The 24,138-nt window shown below is 32.4% G+C and overlaps 1 protein-coding gene across 2 annotated transcripts in view; it reads left to right on the top strand.

The window, feature by feature from the left end:
* The first annotated feature begins 3,573 nt into the window (after positions 1-3,573).
* The window catches only part of NR4A3 (nuclear receptor subfamily 4 group A member 3), a 43,981-nt gene continuing 23,416 nt past the window's right edge, over positions 3,574-24,138 (top strand). The window contains exons 1-8 of one of the 2 annotated variants that reach the window (XM_053714478.1): positions 3,574-3,891; positions 5,413-5,511; positions 6,930-7,076; positions 9,027-9,868; positions 10,744-10,873; positions 11,225-11,397; positions 18,171-18,373; positions 20,165-20,343. In XM_053714478.1, the coding sequence (XP_053570453.1) occupies positions 9,029-9,868; positions 10,744-10,873; positions 11,225-11,397; positions 18,171-18,373; positions 20,165-20,343 (1,525 nt within the window). In that variant the 5' untranslated portion in view covers positions 3,574-3,891; positions 5,413-5,511; positions 6,930-7,076; positions 9,027-9,028. The remainder of the gene's footprint in view (positions 3,892-5,412; positions 5,512-6,929; positions 7,077-9,026; positions 9,869-10,743; positions 10,874-11,224; positions 11,398-18,170; positions 18,374-20,164; positions 20,344-24,138) is intronic. The other variant, XM_053714479.1, reaches the window with a different exon arrangement.

The following is a 24,138-nucleotide window of genomic DNA, read 5'->3' as shown; positions in this document are numbered from 1 at the left end:
ATCTAGCCCATTGCGTAGTTCAGTTCTCAAACTTTACAAAAAGTACTATTAAATGGTTAATAAAGCCATAATATAATGTTAAAATTAGACTAAAAAATAAATACACTCAATCAAAATTAAAGGGACACTAACCCCAATTTTTTTCTTTCATGTTTCAGATAGAGCATGCAATTTTAAGCAACTTTCTAATTTACTCCTATTATCAATTTTTCTTTGTGCTCTTGCTATCTTTATTTGAAAAAGAAGGTATCTAAGCTTTTTTGGTTCAGACTCTGGACAGCACTTTTTTATTGGTGGATGAATTTATCCACCAATCAGCAAGAACAACCCATGTTGTTCACCAAAAATGGGCCGGCATCTAAACTTACATTCTTGCATTTCCAATAAAGATACCAAGAGAATGAAGAAAATGTGATAATAGGAGTAAATTAGAAAGTTGATTCAAATTTCATGCTCTATCTGAATCACAAAAGAAAAAATTTGGGTTCAGTGTCCCTTTAAACATTCATGATTCAGATAGAGCAGGCAATTTTAAACAACTTTCCAATATACTTTTATTATCCTTTGTTGAAAAACATACATAGGTAGGTGCACTACTGGGAGCTAGCTGCTAAATGGTGGCTGCATATATATACCTCTTGTCATTAGCTCTCCAGATGTGTTCAGCTAGCTCACAGTAGTGCATTGCTGCTCTTTCAACAAAAGATACCAAAAGAAAGATGCAATTCTGATAACAGAAGTACATTGGAAAGTTGTTTAAATTGTATGCTGTATCTGAATCATGAAAGACAAATGTTGCATTTCATGTGCATTTATAGAAACATCACTTTACAATAACTTCTTTATATCAATAAATATTTACAATAAGAAATTGCAATTTTTTAAGGAGTAATGACAGCTTCTTCTAAAGCTATAACCTCCCCCCCACCCCCCCCCCCCCCCCCTCATACATTATCTACCTATAAATATAGGCACTATAAGTAGCAGAAAGCTAAACCATGAGAAAGAGGATTGCCTATTGCATCAAATCTTGTTTGCTGTATGTCACAATTCATGCTATTGCTAGGTGCGTTGCAGATTGTTCTATGTATCTGAGCGTAACAGGCAATTTGTCCGTTGTCATTACTTTCCTGTACGCAACTTATTTTGAATCACTCACTAGAACTTAAAGGGACAGTAAACTCAAAATTAAACTTTTATGATTCAGACAGAACAGGAAATTTGAAACAATTTTCCATTTTATTTCTTTTATCAAATTTGTTTTTTTTTTTTTGTATCCATTGCTGAAAAGTCAGCTCCAGAACAACAATAAGCTACTGGGAGCTAGCTGAGCACATTAGTTAAGCCAATGACAAAAGGCATATAAATGCAGCCACCAATTGCCAGCTAGATCCCAGTAGTGTATTGCTTCTTCAAAAAGGATACTAAGAAAATGAAGAAAATTTGATAACAGAAATACATTGAAACGTTATTTTAAAATGACATGCTCTACCTGAATCATGAAAATGTAATTTTGACTTTACATTTGCATAGTACAACTAGTAAGTGCAAATTGTTTGTTGTATAATGTTAGCCATGTGTTAAGGATTTTAAATTCACATTAAACCCATTATATATATTCATACAATATATCAGCAATTAACCTCTTTTATCTTATCACCTTGGCTGAAGCCACTTAAAGGGACATTATACACTAGATTTTTCTTTGAATAAATGTTTTGTAGATGATATATTTAAATAGCCCATCTGGGAGTGTTTTTGGAACAATGTATAGTTTTGCTTATTTTTTTAAGAACATTGTGCTGATTATCAGACTCCTACCCAAGCCCCAAAGTTTTAGATGCATACTGATGTCTACAGGTTCCTGTTTGTATAATCTGTATTTTCATATGCAACCTAACCTCATCAACAGTGCTAAACTGGGAGCTTCTAAGTAAGTTTTGAAACTGGATTTTTATATCAATATCTGTGCATATTCTACTTTATAGTAGTGTCTATTACATACAGTTATATGAAAATTGGTGTATACTGTGCCTTTAAGGATAGATGTAAATCAGCACTTACAATTATGAAGCAATCATTGTGTGTGGCATGTTGCAGGGTCATTACAACTAAATACTTTCTGAAGTCAAATTACAGACAAATTAAGAAAAATAAATTATGCGTGAATTGCAAAGTTGATGTTCTTTTTACTATGCATAATAAAAACATTTCACCAAAGATATTCAATTTCATATGGGGTTGTCTTTAAGACAATAACAAATGGGAGTTACAATATATATATATATTATTTTTTTTAACAATGAAGATAAACGGCTTATTGCTTTATTTGTACCTCAAAGTTTATTGCCATTAAAGTATTGATAAATCTTACTTAAACAACATCATTCTTGAATTGCTACTTTTTTTCTGTACAACAATATCACCAACTAGGTGAGTTTCATACTTTAGTTATTCACCTCTATAGAAATTAGAGTTCTTAAGTGAATTTATGTCACTGTAAGCTTTTTAGATATTTTAGACATAGTCTGTTGAAAGCCAGCTATAAATTACCACGTATATTATGTTTGATTTTTTTAAAGGGACAGTCAAATAAAAAATTAAACTTTCATGATTCAGATAGAGCACACAATTGTAAACAACTTTCCAATTCATATCCATTATCTAAATGTGCACAATCTTTTTATATTCACACTTTCTGAACCACCAGCTCCTATTGAGCATGTGCAAGATTTACAAGATATATGTATATGCATTTTGTGATTGGCAGGTGGCTGTCACATGATGCATTAGAACGGAAAATGTAACTAACTTTGACATTCGTCCGAAAAAAATCTATTACACATAATTTGAAATTCAAACTAATTGATTTTGCATTGTCTCATTATTATGCATTTATTGATTATTCTATTCTACTATGATAATGGCCCTTTAAGGAAAACACACAAAAATTTGTATTCTAAAAGCTTTTATTCCGCCTGGTATCCAACTTTTATTCCATCATGATAAAATACAATATCCAGTGCATACAGTTATGAAGATTTTCCACTAGTGTGTCACAGCCCTAGAAAAAAAAAATTGTCACCAAATATAAATGTGACTTGAGGACTTGAGAATAACTAATTGATTTTTAGGAAATACAACAAGATGCATATAATGCTTTGCACACAATTGTCTTTTTGTTTTGGTTTTATGCTAATGACACATTTATAATCCCATGTTTCAGTATTCAAGCTATTATGATAGGCAGTTATAATATAACATTTGAGGCAGGGAAGTCACAAAGCACAGGGAACCATTTATTTAAACTATCCTCCCTCTTTTGATTTCCACAAATCTCCTTTCAACAATCTAAAAATTTAAGGGTCTGGGCAGATGATGGCACTGTAGAGCTGTAATGCTACTGTATATCAGTTCCTCTTTTGGAACACACACACAGTAAATTTATAAAGCAGCAGACACGCGGGGAATAAAGGGGAGGGATGCCAGCAGTGACGTCATCCTCCCATAGTGTCATTACTGACGTCTCCACATTCCAGCCACTCTATGGAAGCCTGTCTCATAAATGATGTTCACACAGAGAGAGAGAGTGAGGGAAAGCTACTATACAGCTGCGCTCAGTCAGAATACATTTACTCCAGTCTGTCTTACTGCATGAAGAAAAGGATGAACATGATAATAGTTTAATACTTTATTGTTGTATTTTTTTATTTAATTTATTCTATTCTAACCTGGATAATGATGTTGACCTGCTTTACAGAAACCAAGAAAGACTTTTGCTAAAAAAAAAAAAAAAAAGAACTGATCACAACTTTTTATTTATTTATATTTTTTCTTTATTTTATTTTTATTTTTTACAAAGTGTAAAGACGGAATCATCACAGGAACCAAGTACGTATGGAGGAATATATCACTTCTTTAGAAGTTGTAGAAGGTGGAACATCAGCCTTTTTTATTATAGATTATTATAGTGATGAATAACAATTTACTTGATTTTGTTTATATTAAAATAATTGTCACATATATAGGATTTACTAATAAGGAAAAAAAAATATTAGTATAATGAAATTGTTTGCAAAATATATTACATTATTATTATTATTTTTATTATTATTATTATTAATATATAAATATGTATTTTTGTGATTTTTTGATCTACACAAAAATATGTTTTATTATTAATTACATAGGAAAAAAGTTTCAGACTGAAGTTAGATAATTTAGATATGTGATTTGCAGCAAGACTTTTTAATTTAAGCAGAAGAGTTGGATTTGTACAAGGCAATACTAAGGCATTCTGAGCAGTTGCCATGGTAATGATGCTGTTTGCTAGGACTTCACAGTTCCAGTGATGAATGGCAGTAATTTGTATCTCCTTTTAAGTATGCTTGAAAACGAGAGCTTTTGTTTGTACAAGTTAGCGATGTACAAATCAGCCTGGGTTAAACTGATATTGCTTTGGGGGAATGACAGTATGCCTTGTGAAAATCAGATAATTGATGTAATAGCATGCAAAGCAATTAAATGCTATAAAATTCTCTGTTAGCTAGGGATGTGCAGTTTTTACTTTGCTGGTAATTCACTTTAATTTAATAATTTAGCCTTTATCCACGTATGGCAAATGCAATATTGTAGAAAATTAAAACGTTCTACTATTGTTATCTAAGTCTGTTTCATGTTGTTTTATTTGAAGTAGATTTTTTTTTTTAATATGAGCAGATAGTTTTGTTATAGCTTAAAAAGCATTGCTATTGGATATTCATTTTTTTTGTTTGTTTCTGTAAGGTTAAAAGCTAACGTTATGTGTCATGTGACATTCTAAAATCAAAATTGTATAATGCGTAAATTTAACGTAACCAGCCAAACGATAAACACAGAACAGCCAGGCAGCAATAGAGTATCATGTGACAAGTGTGGTTTTTAAACCTTTCTGTAATCTGAGATACTCCATAGTCCGAAGTAACTCTGTATTTTTCTAGTCTTAGTTTAAGGTGTCTTTTGTCTGAATACTATTCTATAAATCTCATTAGTCACAGCGAATACATTCTTACGGGTTACCTTTTTAAATACTAATACTGATCAGTTCAGTCCAGTCATTAAATTATTGCAAGATTCTCCTCTCTTCAAATGAATCAGAACGCCACATAAATGACAACGTATAACAGGCCACATATTTTCATGTTTTTCCACATTCCCTTGGTTTTATTTGTTTCTGTGTAAAAAGTTGGAATACAAATAAAAGAGTCATGAACAAGGGTAGTTACCCCTCACTAATTTACAGCACTTGAGGATCTATTCAGCTATTTGATGAATACACAGCCTGGCAGAGCTGATTAGAGTTTTGGTGGGGGCAAAGTGGGGGCTGCAGCAGTAATTAGGTGGATGTTTAAAGGCCCATTGACTGTTCCTTAGGTAACCAAGTGATTTGATCGCTGCTTCAGCGGACGACAAGCCAGCAGTACGCTTAGCTCAGTGAGTGAGAAGCAGCCTTTGAAGAGCCAGGCTGGAGAGGTAAATCTTAAAATAAAATCCATTCATATTTTTTTTTGTCAAAATCTCATTACATCATTTTTAGAACGTTAAGACATTGAGGACACATAAAAGTTCATTTCAACAAAGAAAAATAAATACACAACCATAAGCTTTAAAAAGAACAATAACATAGAATAATGGTCAGGGAGCATCTCATAAATGGCTGGTGATTTTTCTTTACTCTTTTTTAAATAGTTTGGGAGGCATATAGAATGCTATATGTATCAATATATAAAAAAGCAGATTGAGGCGTTCATAGGTTTATATTTTATTTATATATATATATATATATATATATATATATATATATATATATATATATATATATATATATATATATATATATATATATATATATACACAGTACATTATTAAAAAATATTGTGATACAATTATGTAGGAAAAACAAGATATATATATATATATATATATATATATATATATATATATATATATATATATATATATATATATATATATATAATGGTTGTATTTTTTTCCTTGAGGATTTATTTATTAATAATAATAAATTTAATTTACACACTTGTTTCTCAATGTCTTTGAATAAGGAATTTTAAATGTTTTTACTAGATGAGAAGTGCTCAGCAACCATTTCATATGTTTATTGACTTGTAGCCTTATTACTATTTGCAAAAATATACAATCTTTATCATCTTTTAAGTTTAATGTGCAATAATGACACATAGTTTGAAGCTTCGTTTAAAGGGACACTGAACCCAAATTTTTTTCTTTCGTGATTCAGATAGAGCATGAAATTTTAAGTAACTTTCTAATTTACTCCTATTATCAAATTTTCTTAATTCTCTTGGTATCTTCATTTGAAATGCAAGAATGTAAGTTTAGATGCCGGCCCATTTTTGGTGAACAACCTGGGTTGTTCTTGCTGATTGGTGGATAAATCCAGAGTTCTGAGCAAAAAAAAGCTGAGATGCATTCTTTTTCAGATAAAGATAGCAAGACAACGAAGAAAAAATGATAATAGGAGTAAATTAGAAAGTTGCTTAAAATTGCATGCTCTATCTGAATCACGAAAGACAAAATTTGGGTTCAGTGTCCCTTAAATAATTTGCTTTAATGTGGAATTTTAACATTCTTGTTGAGCTCAACCATACAAGGTTGTTGGCTGAATTTTTAAAATATTGTTAGTTATTATCAAGGAGATAATTTCCAATACTGTTGTATAATTTAAAAAGTTTGATGGTTCACAGTGTTATGGCAAACTATTTTGACTCTAAATATTTCCATGTTTTCATGTTTTTCTCCATTTCTTAATTTATAGTTATGTTTATGTCTCCATACTAAGATTTCACTACAAATGGCATCTCTCTGATTTATCCAAATATTTTATGGTTTGTTTGTTTTTGTTTTTTTGCCAGAGTGTAGGTCGAAGGAGCGACCACTGAAAAGCTCTGACATCATTCACACTTCTCTCCAATCAGACACTGATTTTGTTCCTCTTCAACATCCGACTCATACCAGCCAGCCAAACGTCTCCACCATTCAGCGAGAAAGATACCCTCCAGGTAACTCTGCACTTCATAATAATAGCCTGTATGCATATATCTTCTTTTCAGGGTGCACTCCAACTATAATCCAATCAGCTAGGGGTGCTGAAGTCATAATACTTTCACATATCAATCAAACAAACTCAAAATTCTCTTTTAAGTCATTTATTGTTGTGTGTATGTATATATATATATATATATATATATATATATATATATATATATGTGTGTGTGTGTATATTTATATATATATATATATATATATATATATATATATATATATATATATATATATATATATATATTTTATTTCTTTTTAATGGGGCTTAAAGGGACATGAAACCCAAAATATTTCATTCATGATTCAGATAGAGAATACAATTTTAAACAACTTTCCAATTTACTTCTATCATTTAATTTGCTTCCTTCTCTTGTTATCCTTTGCTGAAAGGTTTATCTAGGCAAGCTCAGTAGCAGCAGAGAACCTAGGTTCTAGCTGTTGATTGGTGGCTGCATATATATATCAATTGTGACTGGCTCACCCATGTGTTCGGTTAGAAACCAGTAATGCATTGCTGCTCCTTCAACATATGATACCAAGATAATGAAACAAATTAGATAATAGAAGTAAATTAGAAAGTTGTTTAAAATGGTATTCTCTATCTGAATCATGAAATAACAAATTTGGGTTTTATGTCTCTTTAATTGTTTTGGTTAATTATTATCTGACCCTTTACTGGAAATATATATATATTTATAATATATTTGTTAGTACAGTTTAAATATTTTTAGAAAATAGCTGTAGGATAACTTAAATATATGAAAAAGGTGATAATGGATTACCAATGTTTGTCATTATTTATATTGCTCTCATTGTTGCCTATTTAAAGATTGTGTAAATGTAATAAAAAACATGTAATTTAAATGAGAACTACTCTTAAACACAAAGTAATATACTAATGAATATTGAATGGATCAATTTGAAAGGAGTTCTTTGCTAATTAATGTTTCATATTATATATTAAAAAAACATGCAATTTTGTGACCTAATGTATAATGCAATGTGTAGTTAATCTAACCATGTGATATAGAATATTTTAATACATACTCATGATACATTGATATTTTAGGGGGCACCTGTAGTTCAAAACATGATCATTGACGATAAAATAAGACTTAGAAGATTAACTAATAAAGAGAACTGGACTTGTTTACTTTTTGCTTTTCCTTTGTTTTATTAACACTTAGGGCCCCATTTAACAAAGCCCAGACAGACATGGATTGTTTCCGCGAATATGTCTGCCTAGGGATCTCATCAAGTGGGCAGTAGTACGCTGACACATTTAACATTTCACAAGCATCTGCTTGTGCAATGCAGCACTTGGCTCACGCTAGGCGAATGTCGTGCAAGTAGGGACTGTCAATTAATCCGCAAGCTAAAAGCTGGCGTACAGGTTAGAAAGCAGCAGTTAATTATCAGCTGCAGGCTCGCTCATGCATCGAAGGCTCTCCAAAGATGCATACGCAGCTTGGTAAATGGAGCCCTACGTGATCGATCCCAATCTTTAAGAGAAATGTATCTAATGATTTATCTGCAAAAAAATACTTTAATGAGGGTTTTCAGCTGAAAATCATTAGATAAGTTTTCCTAAATTATTGCGATCAACTTCTTTGTGTCTTGGTATACAGACGAATATATTACCATTGTTCCTTACACTATAATTAAGTTCTACTTTTTGGTTAAATAAATAAAAATTTTGAATCACAGACATTGTCTGGATTTTTTTTCAGCACAAAATTTCAATATTAATAGAATATCTGTTACCTATTAGAACATTTTCAAAGAGCTTTGAAGTAATCAGGACTACTAAGATATGTGTAGCACTGTTAAAATAGACAGTAATGTGTATTAATATAGCAAAAGCACAATATACATATGTAAAAATAAAAATGTATTTTTATTCGCAGATATGCCCTGTGTACAAGCACAGTATAGTCCCACACCACCTGGTTCCAGTTATGTAACTCAGACGTATGCCCATGGCTCAGAATTTAGTACTGAAGCAATGAATCCGAGCTGTACAAAATTTAGTATGGACCTGACCAGCACAGAAATTACAGCTTCAGCAACCACATCCTTGCCAAGCTTTAGCACTTTTATGGAAGGATATTCAGGAAGCTATGAACTTAAGCCATCCTGCTTGTATCAAATGCAAACTTCCAGCCAGAGACCTCTGATAAAGATGGAAAACCCTCATGCACACAGCTACCAGAGTCCAGTTCCACAGCAAGCAGAAGATATTATGCCCAGCACATCAATGTATTTTAAACAATCACCCCCATCAACTCCAACAACACCTGGATTTCCAACTCATCATCCAACCTTATGGGATGAGCCACATACCATGGGATCTACACAGTCATGTATGACCACTGGCCATTTGATGGAAGCTTCACTTAAAACTGCTCCTTCACGGTTTCCACTTTTTCACTTCAAGCACTCTCCTCCACATACTTCACAAATGTGCTACAATCCTTCTCATAATATACCAGTAGGCCCTGAAAGAGTATCAGTGCAGGTACCAATGGACTCCCTATCATACAATTTGCCACTTACTAAAGGATCTAATATTGTTTTTCCCCCACCTGCAACTAGCCAAACTGTTAGTATGGTGGGAGAGGGAAGCCTTCCATCACCCTCTAGTAGGAGCTCATCATCTGGAGAAGGAACATGTGCGGTGTGTGGAGATAACGCAGCATGTCAACATTATGGGGTTAGGACATGTGAAGGATGTAAAGGTTTCTTTAAGGTAAGATTGTAATATTCATATAGCTAATTATATTGATATCCTGATTACAAATTATTTAAACCATTTTTTATGAAATAAAAATGCTTCTACTTTAAATTGTGATTAAAAAATAACTAAAAAAGGAACTCTGAAAAGCAGTATTAATTTTATTAAGCAAGTAGTTGTTATTTACATGGAATAATATATTTAACATAAAGATCTAGCAAATACCTAAAAGAAAGTTAGCATTTACGGGAATTGTGGTGCTGTTTTTTGTTTGTTTTTAAATTTGTACAGTAGCTTACTTTATTATTTTACTCTTTTTTGTGTTTTGCATTTACCTTAAAAATTTTTTTACTTCAGTTCTACTTGTAGAAAATATTAATTAAATTTTGACTCTCTAAATATATTGTTACACATTGTGCATAAACAGAAAAATGAGAAATTTATATTTTACCTGTTATGATTTTTAATTCATGGCAAATTACAAAATAATGATAATCATTACAAGGAAACAACACCCTATATGTATGTTTCTTATATTAAAGTGTGTAGAAGTAATCAAGTAAATGAGCCAAGAAGAAAATTGTTCCCAAAGGGATAATAGAAAGAAATTCTATAATTCCAAACGGTATAATTCAATGACCTGGTAATTTCAGATATGATTTTATCATTCAAACTTGGTTGTCTCTTGAGACTTCCTTCAGAACCAGTCTAGATAATTTCCAATGTCAGCAAGCTAACACTAATAAAATTGTTTTTCCTGCAGGCAAGTGTGTTAGGAAATTAATTTTATCTAATTATACGAATTGCACTGTCGCTTATCACATTGCAATTAAAATAGGGTTTGTCAGTTATAAGTCTCTTGAAAATGTATTATTTGATGTATTTTTCAGAGAACAGTACAAAAAAATGCCAAATATGTTTGTTTGGCAAATAAAAACTGCCCAGTGGACAAAAGACGGCGAAATCGTTGCCAGTACTGCAGATTTCAAAAATGTCTAAGTGTTGGCATGGTTAAAGAAGGTAAGATATATGTTGAAATGTATCACATAATAGGAAAGTCAACAATTTGTTTAGGAACCTTACATATTTTATAGCTTGTTTTATTTTTATACATTATATAAAGCTACGAATAATAAAATAAAATAATTTAAAAAAAGCTTTGCTTTTTAGATAAGAACACAAATGAAGTTAACTAGTTTAACTAATGCAATTTTTTTATTAATAGTTGTTATTGAAATTCTTTAGTTATGTTTGTTTAAAATAAATTGATTTTTTATTAAAATGCATTCTTACATTTAAAAGGGGTAGCTGTATATATTAATACATTAAAACATTTTATACAGTCATTTCTTAATTTATTTATTAATTCAGTGGTACGTACTGATAGTCTTAAAGGACGAAGAGGTCGGCTGCCTTCCAAACCGAAGAGTCCTTTGCAACAAGAACCATCTCAACAGTCTCCACCATCTCCTTCAATCAACATGTTAAATGCATTGGTTAGAGCAATGACAGACACAGCTCCAAGAGATCTTGATTACTCAACAGTAAGAAAATTACTAATCTTTATATATTTTTTATAAAAGAACAAAAAATAAACTTAGACATGAAAAACTGTATCTTAATAAAAGAATAATAATAAAAAAAAACTTAATGGACATGTGGATAGCAAACTTTACACACAATTCTGGATTTTTAGACTTAGTTATGTAAAAATGTATACTTGATAACGTCTATAACAATCTCAGAATTCATAAACACATTTTGTATCAGTGGGAGTTGTATTTACATATATATATATATATAACAGCTTATTCTACATAGGAAGAAAAACATATATAGAAGAGATTATAACACTGGTGCGCCTCTGCTTTTAAGCACCGTGGAGTTAGGGAGAAAAAAAAAGTAAAGAAATTCTAGATCCTGGGATTATATACTAATGCACTGTTTCTATTTAATTCATTTTTAACTGTATTTAATTTACTGGAACGAACATTTTAGTAAATGCTTTGTAGTGATCAGTTGTTAAATTTAGACAATATATGTTAAAAAGTATTTCCTATATATAAGTTATACTTTAATAGCAACACATATAATTATTATGAGTTATATATATATATATACAGTATATATATATATATATATATATATATATATATATATATACAGGCAGTCCCCGGGTTACAGACATCCGACTTAAGTACAACTCGTACTTACATACAGAGAAAATAGAGCTTTATCGACAATCCTTCTTTCCAGGATAATCCAAAATACTGAAAAACCAATTGTCACAAGGACAGAAAGTGATGTGAATTTTTCTGAACAGGGGCACAGATAGCAAAACAAACTTTATCCTATGCTATCCAAAACTAAAAAAAAAAATGTTTGGCTAGAGTTTCACCTAAAACAAGTGCCTGTTCCAACTTACATACAAATTCAACTTAAGAACAAACCTACAGAACCTATCTTGTTCGTAACCTGGGGACTGCCTGTATATATATATATATATATATATATATATATATATATATATATATATATATATATATATATATATATATATATATATATATATATATATATATATATATATAATGATATATATAGATAGATAGATAGATAGATATAGATTTTTTTCTTTGAGACTATATTCCATTGTAATAGATAAATGCTTACTATTTAACACACAGTGGAGGTTATGCTAACTACTCTCTAGAAAGCATCAACTCTATCAGTTGTCTATTGAGTCAAATTTGAAGCATTTATTAAAGATCATAATTATGACCTTAGCTGTATAAACACAAAAATCATTCCTATGTTTCAGAATCAAAAAGTTTTTTTTTTTATTGGGCTAATTTTGTTTTGATAGTGTTTAGTTATTGGTTTGATTTATTTTAATCTATTGTGGTTATTTTTATGAGTTGTTGGTAATATATTTTTGCTTATTTGAACTTTTTGAATTGGGCATGTTCTTTCATGGTTTAGAAAGATCATACACTTTTATACAACTTCTACCAGGAAAACAAAGCAAATTAGGTAATAGAAGTAAATTGGGAAGATGTTTAACATTTAATGCTCTCTCTCTATATATATATATCGGGAAAGTTTAAAGGGACAGTCAACACCAGAATTTTTGTTGTTTTAAAAGATAGATAATCCCTTAATTACCCATTCCCCAGTTTTGCATAACCAACACAATTATAATTATACACGTTTTACCTCTGTGATTATCTTGTATCTAAGACTCTGCAGACTGCCCCCTTATTTCAGTTCTTTTGACAGACTTTCATTTTAGCCAATCAGTGCTCACTCCTTGGTAAATTCACATGCATGAGGTCAATGTTATCTATATGAAACACATGAACTAATGCCCTCTAGTGTTGAAAAACTGTCAAAATGCTTTCAGATTAGAGGCGGCCTTCAAGGTCTAAGAAATTAGCATATGAACCTCCCAGGTTTAGCTTTCAACTAAGAATATCAAGAGAACAAAGCAAAATTGGTGAAAAGTAAATTGGAAAGTTGTTTAAAATTGCATAGTAACATAGTAGATGAGTTTGAAAAAAGACCAAAGTCCATCGAGTTCAACCTATACAAATCTAAAATATATACAAAAAACTCCAGTTAAGCTTAAATAATCCCACTAAAAGGTGACCCATTTAATGCTAGCAATCATATCAATGAATTTTGTTTATAGACAGAAATGTATCCAAATAATTTTTAAATGTATCTAGGGTATTGGCATTCACTACCTCCTTTGGTAACGAGTTCCACAATTTTATTGCTCTTACAGTGAAAAAACGTTTCTGTTGCAAGAGATTAAATCTCCTTTCCTCCAACCTTAAATTGTGACCTCTGGTCACAAACAATTTTCTTGGAATAAACAGAGCTTCTGCCATCTCTGTATATGGGCCTTGAATATATTTATATAAACTAATTATGTCACCTCTTAAGCGCCTTTTTTCTAAAGAAAACAGACCCAGTTTGGCTAGCCTCTCCTCATAGGTTAAATTCTCCGATCCCCTTATTAGCTTTGTGGCCCTTCTCTGAACTTTTTCTAGTTCTGCAATATCTTTTTTTGCGATTGGTCCCCAGAACTGCACTCCATACTCAAGGTGAGGTCTTACCAGGGCTTTATATAGTGACAGAATTATGCTTTCCTCCCTTGAGTCAATGCCTCTTTTAATACATGCTAGTATCTTATTAGCCTTTGAAGCTGCTGCCCTGCATTGTGCACCCATCTTTAGCTTGTTATCTATTACTACCCCCAAATCCCTTTCCTCCTGTGTTTGGCTAAGTCTTGTCCCATTTAAATAATACGTTGCCTGCTTATTTTTACTTCCAAAATGTAGAACCTTGCATTTTTCCGTATTAAATCTCATTTTCCATTTACCTGCCCATACTTCTAATTTTTGCAGGTCCCTTTGTAACGAAAGTTCATCCTGCTCTGACCTAATGACCTTACTTAACTTAGTATCATCTGCAAAAATAGAGATGTCGCTATTTAATCCTAGCTCAAAGTCATTTATAAAAATATTAAAAAGAATAGGGCCCAGCACTGATCCTTGGGGTACTCCACTGATTACCTTTGTCCAATCTGAGTATGATCCATTTACTACTACTCGTTGCTCCCTATCTTTTATCCAGTTATTTATCCACAAACTAACATTTTCAGCTATTCCCAGTCCCTTAATTTTGTGCATTAATCTCTCATGTGGCACTGTATCAAACGCCTTTGCAAAATCCAAGTATATCACATCAACTGATTCCCCTTTATCTATATTTTTACTTACTTCCTCATAGAATCTAATTAGATTAGTTTGACATGATCTATTTCTCATAAAACCATGCTGATTAGAACTCATAATCTTGTTTACACGAATATGCTCATCAATATAATCCTTTATAATCCCTTCAAATATCTTCCCCACTATTGATGTCAGACTAACTGGTCTATAGCTTCCTGGATCATCCCTACTTCCCTTTTTGAAGAGTGGCACCACATCAGCTTTACGCCAATCCTTGGGTACCATGCCTGAGGATAATGAGTCTTGAAAAATTAAGAGTAGAGGTTTGTCTATAACAGTGCTAAGTTCCCTTAACACCATTGTTTTCATTGAATCATGAAAGTTTTTTTTGTACTTGACTGTCCCTTTAATTTTGACTTCACTATCCCTTTAACATTCTGGTGCATTAATTTAATTGTATTTAATTGTAATGCAATAATATTTATATTACACCATTTTTGGTGGCAGTATTTTACAGTGAACCAAACTATACAAAAAGCTTCCATCTCATTCTAAAATGTAAATCAGATGTAACTTGTTCAGATAATGGCCTCTAGTTATTAAGGTCTGTCGGACCTGATCCGACAGTGCGGATCAGGTCCGACAGACCTCGCTGAATACGGCGAGCAATACGCTCGCCGTATTCAGCATTGCACCAGCAGCTCACAAGAGCTGCTGGTGCAACGCCGCCCCCTGCAGACTCGCGGCCAATAGGCCGCCAGCAGGGGGGTGTCAATCAACCCGATCGTACTCGATCGGGTTTATTTCCGGTGATGTCTGTCCGCCTGCTCAGAGCAGGCGGACAGGTTATGGAGCAGCGGTCTTTGTGACCGCTGCTTCATAACTGCTGTTTCTGGCGAGTCTGAAGACTCGACAGAAACAGGGGCCGTCAAGCTCCATCCGGAGCTTGATAACTAGAGGCCAATGTGTTAACCATTTAAGGAGTAAACTTAAAGGACAGTCTATTCAAAATTAATTTATGATTCAGATAGGGCATGCAATTTTAAACAACTTTTCATTCACTTTTATCATCAAACTGTCTTTGTTCTCTTGGTATAGTTGAAAGATAAACCTAGGTAGGCCCATATGCTAATTCCTGAGCCATTGAAGGCCACCTCTTATATAAATGCATTTGACAGTTTTTCACAGCTAGAGGGCATTAGGTTATGTGTGCCATACAGATAACAATGTGCACACACTCATGGAGTTACTTAAAAGAAGGCACTGATTGGCTAAAATGCAAGTCTGTCAAAAGAACTTAAATAAGGGGGCAGTCTGCAGAGGCTTAGATACAAGGTAAAAAGTATATTTATATAACCATGTCGGTTATACAAAACTGGGGAATGGTTAATAAAGGGATTATCTATCTTTTTAAATAAAAAGTAGACTGTTCCTTTAACATTAATTTTATTTTTGAATACTCGTATTTAAATAGAAATTGCACTGATGTTGCACTGAGCTTCAAAAATAATGATTATTTCACTTCATTAATATCTATGAATATAATATACATAGTATTGTATTTCATTATATTTTATAAAATTCTGTTCATGATTGTTATTTTAATTTAATTTGTATCTTCTCTTTATGGGAAGAAATCTTGTTCTTATTGTGAAAATGTATGAGATTACATACAATGAATACTTAAAAATATACATAAATTGAAAATGCCATTAACCATGGCTTTCTGAACAAAGTCACAAAATCATTTCAATACAAACAAATATATAGATAAAAGTGTATTTTCAGGTGATCTTAGAAAACTCAAATTAAGACTGGCAATATTAGTTGTGTGAAAGCTGCTGCTTTGGAAATTCGATAAAGCATTAGTGAATGTCAACCACTAAATTTCTAATTGTCATAGTTATGTTCCTGTTTAAAGGATTAATTAATAAAGTAGAGAGTCTTAAATCCCTATATTATTAGAATACAAAATTAGGCGCCAGCGGCTATAAATAGTTTTTAGTTATATACATACAGTATATCCAGATATATCTTAAGCATATCATGTTTGTGTATAATCTTAAATCATCAAGTCATTATTAAATAAAGAACAATACAGAAAACAAATACAGGTATTAGAGTATTAGATGTCAGATAATTATATGTCTAGTTAAAGTGTATTGATTGTTTGGTACCTTGAAATAATAGATCTTGTGACCACTCATTAAAGAAAGAATAACCCTCAGAGACTATACATATAAGATGGTATAAATCCTTCAGCTGAATCATAATATCGTGAAAACGTCTGCTACCCTGTTATGCTGACTAGGCCTTATTAGCCTGTGTGACATTTTATCTTCATTGCATTGAGGGCAATGTGTGCCATATATATATCGTGATAGAGGCGGCACACATACATTTAAAAACGTAATATTCATACTATGTTTATAATTTTTTAGGATCTATGTGCCGCATATAATAATAGTATGTGGGAAAAAAAAGAAAAAGGAAAAAGTTTGTATGGCAGTGAAATAAGAGTGTAAAACAGATGGGATGAATAAGAACCATTATATTATTGACAAAAAATGTAGCAATTCTTTCTAACCAAAAATACCTGTAATATCCAAGTATTACGTTTGGTGTTTTATGATTTTTTTTTACTTTGTTGTTAAAAGTTGTACTTTTAATATTTTTGTGTTTTCTTTAAAAAAAAATGTGTTCACCTTATTATCAATTTATTTAGGCCTCTTGCAACAATTGTACCCCATTATGGCTTAGAACCACCTAGTGTTGGTTGTATGTCTAAGTGTTTGTCTAAGTGTTCTTTGTAGTGTTTGGAAACACATTGGATTATTCATAGGCTTCACAATTTTTTTTTTTTTTAAAGCTTTGTTTCAATTTTATTTGCAACATAACATAAAACACGTTGAAACCCTCACTTTCCTTTTTGTTTTACCCCAGTTGTCTGGGAAAATATAACCGTATAAAATATGCTGCTCACATATGTAATTTTAGTGTAGTGTAATTTTGTTTTGTAACTAACATATATGGACAGATACCTAAATATCTTCGGAATCATTCCATGTTGTTAACTTTAACCTTTGAGACAGATGGCACTAGAATGATCACCACCAGATTTTTTTATTTGTACTTCAACAATATAATTTTATTTCAATATCTTAATAACACTACAGCTATTGCAGCTATCTCATTATATAACTGATTTTCTTTTTTAATTTGTATAAAATAATTAAAGATAAAGGATGTTGAAATAATGGTTAGGTTATGTTTTTTTTTTTTTTAATCTGATAAATTGTAATCTGAAAATAATTTGTTCAGGTTTATGCAAGTCAACGTAACCAATTAATGAAAATCTAAAAAATAGATTCATGTGCGTTTTATTTCTGATAAAATAACTCATATTATATTGATTTAGGCGAGCTTGTCTGAAAAGTGAAAAATCCTAGAAATAATGTAGGACTAGTCACAACAGTTGCTATTACTCTAAGAGTTGCTTTTTTCTTTGTCTATTTTTAATTCATTTCCTGTTAATTAAATATAACTTTAATACTCTGTATATGATTCAATTGTAGTACTCTGCAAACACAGACCAGGCAGCAGCAGGCACGGACAGTGAATGCATTCAACAATTCTATAATCTCTTAACTATCTCCATTGATGTCTCCAAGACTTGGGCAGAAAAACTTCCTGGGTTTGATGAACTTCCAAAAGATGATCAGACGTTATTGATAGAATCAACATTTTTGGAGTTGTTTGTACTAAGGCTTTCAATCAGGTATGATTATTTCTGTTTTTCTTATTTATTTAATTAATTAATTTTCATTTTGATGGAATGTAATTGCAATAATGACTAATAATTAATATTAATGATTAATAATTACAACTGCATGTGCTGAATATATTAAGTGTAAAAAAAATCTGCAGATATTATGCCTGTGCTATATTTTATTGACAGGCTAAGTGGTTTCTTTCTTTATATTTCTAACATCTTATTCAGTAGTTATTTGTATGATTCTTCATTTACATAAAAGAGGTCACTAGGGAGCTGATGACCAAAAGCTCGGACCGGCATGGACAGAAATCATGTAAAATCTTTGGTGGCCTTTTTTATTAGCATTATATTGTAATATAGGTGTCTCTCCTTCAAATCCAGAACCCTGCATAGCAGGATAAATAGCTCTCAAGATACAATTTGACTCTTTAAAACTCTTTAAGGGACGTCACAGTACTGACGAGACCTCTTAGATAATCTTGCCAGAGCGATGAGCTTTAGATAATCAGACCTAGGTGTGAAAACTACAGTATATAAAGAGGCGATGCCTAGATAGTTAACGGACCAGTAAATACAGTAGATTTGCACAACAAATGAATGATAAAAAGACAATGCAATAGCAGTTTGAACATCAAATTAGTAGTAGATTTTTTTCTGACAAATTTCAAAGTTATGTCTATTTCCACTCCCCCTGTATCATGTGACAGCCATCAGCCAATCACAAATGCATATAAGTATATTGTGTGAATTCTTGCACATGGTCAGTAGGAACTGGTGACTCAAAAAGTGTTAATATAAAAAGATTGTGCACATTTTGTTAATGGAAGTAATTTGAAAGTTGTTTAAAATTGCTGCTTTATCTGAATCATGAAAGTTTAATTTTGACTTGAGTGTCCCTTTAAAGAAAATTCTTGTATAGGATGCTTAGGGATGGATTTACATTTTTTGGTGCTTTAAGAAACTGGTTTCTTATATGTATCATGAACTTTTGCTTCATGCGGATATTGCCACTCTCTTTGGCAATCTCTAAAACTGTTTTCTTAAAAGGACATTAAATTCACGAAACGTGATAATGGATAGGAAATTGTACCAATTTAAACATACTGAAAATTATTTTTTGCATGATAAATGTTAAAGCAAAATAGTTTATTTAAGTATTGAATTATCACAACACATGACAAGAAGTGGATACTATGGTGAATACTTTTTTAAACTTTGTAAAGTGCAATAATAATCTGTAAAATATTTGTTTAAAGACTATGATAGAGTAAAGCTCTGATATAATGATTCTGAATTTATGTTTTCTTGGAAAGTCACATCTTCTAAGTATTCCATACTGGTACAAAAAAGATGATGGGGCCCGATTTACTAAGCAGGCAATGCTGCTTATTTTGCGCGAGTCTTCAGGCTCGCCGGAATCTAGTTAAGAAGCAGTGGTCTTAAGACCGCTCCTTAACTCATCCGCCACCTCTGAGGCGGCGGACAGCAATGACCCCGATCAGATACAATTGGAATGATTAACACCCCTGCAAGCGGCCAATTGGCCGCGAATCTGCAGGGGACGGCATTGCACAAGCATTTCACTAGAAATGCTTGTGCAATGTTAAATGCTGACAGTGTATGCTGTCGGCATTTAGCGATGTCGGACGGACATGATCCGTCCGTCCGACATTTAGTAAATCATCCCCGATATATCAATATTTATCAAATAAACATATATTTTAATTTATTGATCTTGTAAATGCTTCCGTGGGAAAACATAAGAAACTAAAGATTTGCCTTTTTTTTGTCTAGATCTAATATTGCTGAAGATGAATTTGTATTTTGTAATGGACTTGTGCTACATAGACTTCAGTGCCTTCGTGGATTTGGGGAGTGGCTGGACGCAATTAGAAATTTTACCTTAAATTTACAGAGCCTTAACCTGGATGTATCAACTTTAGCTTGTTTAAGTGCTGCATGTCTTGTTACAGGTAAGTTTTATGTCTATAAAGAATTGATATCCGTGAATGGTACCCAATTGTCTTCTTCGTTCCTTTCACTATGCTGTGTTGGATCTAATAGCAGATAAGATGTTAATATTGTAGTCTAAAAAAAGGGTCTTCTAAGATAAACATTCTTTTTTCAGAAGGAACTGCCAGTGTCAATCAGTAGGTCATATGTTCTGCTGTGCACACTATTTAACATGCTAGAATTATATTTATTTATGTTTTATGGATTTGTTTGCATGGAAAGGAAAACTAACAGGAGGCCTAATTGCTCACTAGTTGATAAGCAGTACTCCATTTTTATTAATTCAGGAACATCTGTTTTACAAAAACTAAAAAAAAAAAAAAACTGTAAAAGATTTTGAAATGCCCTTTTTAGATTCAAAAAGTAAAAATACTTTTGTGCCCCTAAGTCAGAATCCAAAAATGTTTGCTGCTGATATATTCTTATACATAATGCATGTGGTCTCTGTCCCTCATGATTGGGGAATGCAGAAGGCCTCCTCTGGACAGGGAGGTAATGGTAATAATAAAGTATAAAGTAGTAAAGCTATCCCTAAATGGTTGGATAACCATACAGAGGAAAACATTCTGGACTGTTTCCTATAGCTCATATCAGCACATGTCAGGCCTGCCCTTTGGGACGGATGAGAGGGGCACCCGACCAGGGCCCTGCTGTTTGGTGGGCCCGCACTTTCAGGGGTGAGGCTATGAGAAGGTGCAATGTATATCCTGAAGAAGTGTATATGGTATCAGGAGGTGTAATATATACTGTTACTCTTTATATAGGTAAAACTGAATGTTGTGATAGTGATGGGCCATTGGACCATACTGGGGGGCATGGCATACAGATGGAGTGTAATAAGAGTGCTGGGCTGTGGGGCCCCGAAAATGCTAAGGGTGTCCCCCTGTAACCTTTGGGGTTATATATCAAAGAGTTTTCTAAAAAGTGATATTCAACACCTCAACTTTATATGTGATTCTTTGTAACCAAATTATCCACACACAAAAAAATCCATTTACTATTTCATTGGAAACACTCGCAACATTCAGCTCTTTTTGGAGTTGGATTTCTTCTTGTGATAGTAAAACACTCAAAGATCTGAATTTGCACAGATCTTAGTGTGTTGCGCTTTCACAAGAAAGAATCTGGCTAAAAAAAAAAAGCCAAATGGTGCGAGCGGCCACCTTTTTCTGCATTCGGATCACAAATGATCCTAATGCTCATGCCTTATGTTAACCATGGTAATTAGTATAACTGTTCTCACTGACAGGCATCATCCTCTCTCTGTTGGTGGATAGTATTTAAAAGGAGGAACCTCATTGTATTGATGGATTTTTTTATTTTTTTAGATGATCTCAGTGGGGAGCTTTTCAGATTGATACAATAGTGAAAAGGAGAGAATTTGTTTGCTAATCAAATGCTCTAATGGAAAATAACTTTTTATTACTAGAATGTCCCTTTAAATTGATGGATTCCAGGGACATTCCAGGGAAAAAGTTAATTGTAATATATTTGTTGTTTTGTAATGCTGCATAATCAAAGAGATAGGAAGTTTTCTGACTTAAAGTGAATGTAAATTTAGATGATAAAGTGACCGGTATTTAAAAATCCAATTAAAAACAGGGGCACTTTAATTCATCAAAATTTACATTTCACTTGTGTTGTGAAAATACTTACCTTTTAATCTTGACAGCCACTGCATCGCTTCCCCCGTCCGTTGCAAAGCCTCTTTCCGTATCTAAAATGAGGAACCCGGCTTCCTCCAATCACGGCGTTGAATAAGACACTGATTCCCCTGGGGGGGAAGCCGTGATTGGAGGATGACCGATCTGTCATTTCTGACGTATGAAGAGGCTTGCAACACCCGGGGGAATCGCTGGAGCGGCTGTCAATATTAAAAAGTAAGTACTTTCACAACACGTATGAAATGTAAAATTTTATGAATTAAAGTGCCCCTGTTTTTAATCAGATTTTTAAAAACCGGGCACTTTATCATCAAAATTTACATTCACTTTAAAGTTACATTAAAAGACTGTTGCTTTTGTGTAAAATAAAAAATAAAAACCTGAAGAATTGTGCTTTTCTCACATTCCCCAGAGAAGCAAAAAATTACTCTTTAAACTAGGTTATCAAAATTCTGCATAAAGCCTAAATCTGCTATTTGATTTGCACCATTTTGAACTGCAGGAGTTCTCCTTATCGGACGGTAAGCAATCAGTCCTTAAGGGCCAGTTGTAGACAGAAAAGCAGTTCAAAATTTTCATGGTAAAAATATTTTCTAACATGTTTTTCAGCCCACATTCCATTAACTGGATCTCCTGTAAATGGCATTTAGAGGCATGTTTGTGAATTAATTGGTTGTTTAAAAACATGGGGAAAAGAAGCAAAAGGTTTTGGGTTTTAGAACACAGGAAGAAGAATATTTCTGTTGTATTGTATTGCTGTTATTAAATTGTACAAATAGTCGGTTTGCACCATGTGAAGAGCTTTGTTCACAATTTTGCAATAGTTCGCACTCTTAAAACTAATTTTATACAGTATGTAATCTTAAGACCCGAGCAACAAGAACAGTACTTATTAGACTTGTGCGTGGCAGAAAAATTATTTTCGGAACGATTCAGTTTTTTTCGAATTTCGTTTTTGAAACGATTTAAATTCAGATACGTTCGAATGCATTAGTTTCGGATTCATTCGGATTCGAATAAATTCGGATGTATTCGGTTTGGATTCGATTCGTAAATTCGGAAGTTCGGTATGTGTTAGGTGGGATGTGCTGTGTATTATGTACTGTAATATTAGGTGTAACCAATATCAGAGTGATATAACCTAATATACTGTACAATACTAGTGTAATTGTGATTAGTCCATGGCCATTCGAATGTAACGAATAAATCCAAACTAATTCGGATTTATTCGTTAGATTCGTTGCTACGGTAATTAGAAAATTTGAATTGATCCAAAGCTCTGAATTTGACAAGTTTGTCCAAATGTCTAGTACTTATTCTAACAAGGCAAAAAGGAAAACACAAGATAATCCTTTTGTAAAAGTCAGAGATAGTTTTAATGTAATATTAAGCTGCAAAAGTAAATTAAAATTAAATGTAAGCCAATTAGTTTTGATGTCCTACAACAGACATATTGAAGTATACGATAAAAATGGAAACAGACAGTAAAAGGAACTGCTCACAATATGTTGTGATAGAGATTTAACTACTGAGTAAAGTACAACCACATTAAATCTAGTAATGGAAAACAGCACACTTAAATGTATGGGGCACGGAAAAAAGACTTGCCAAGTCTTAATAGAACAATGTCCACACACTTTCCAGACTCCAAAATAATTAAACAGACCTTTATTTCTTATAAATTGAGTCCATAGGCATAATTACAATGTTTCAGACCTATCACAGGCCTGAAACATTGTAATTATGCCTATGGACCCAACTTATAAGAACTATAGGTATTTTTAATCATTTTGGAGACTGGAAAGTGTGTGGATATTGTTCTTCTATAAAGTACAACCACAACCACACAGCATGTTTACTTGAAAATCACATCAATTAATTAGATACAAAAGTAAAAATAAAAAGTTAAAAAGGCCCCATTTTGAACCTTTATCAAGACAAGATTACCCCTTTAAAGTGCAACAACCAAATGTATACCAAAATTGACCAATCATAATCCAGAGTCACACGTATCTAATGCAACTAACCAATAACATTTAAAAAAAACCTATGTATATTTGATGCTTTATTTATATATACAGGACAGGTAAT

The sequence above is a fragment of the Bombina bombina genome, chromosome 5 (genome assembly GCF_027579735.1).
Source record: "Bombina bombina isolate aBomBom1 chromosome 5, aBomBom1.pri, whole genome shotgun sequence".
NCBI lineage: Eukaryota > Metazoa > Chordata > Amphibia > Anura > Bombinatoridae > Bombina > Bombina bombina.
Note: the sequence above shows the minus strand (reverse complement) of the source record. Positions and strands in the feature narration are given on the sequence as shown.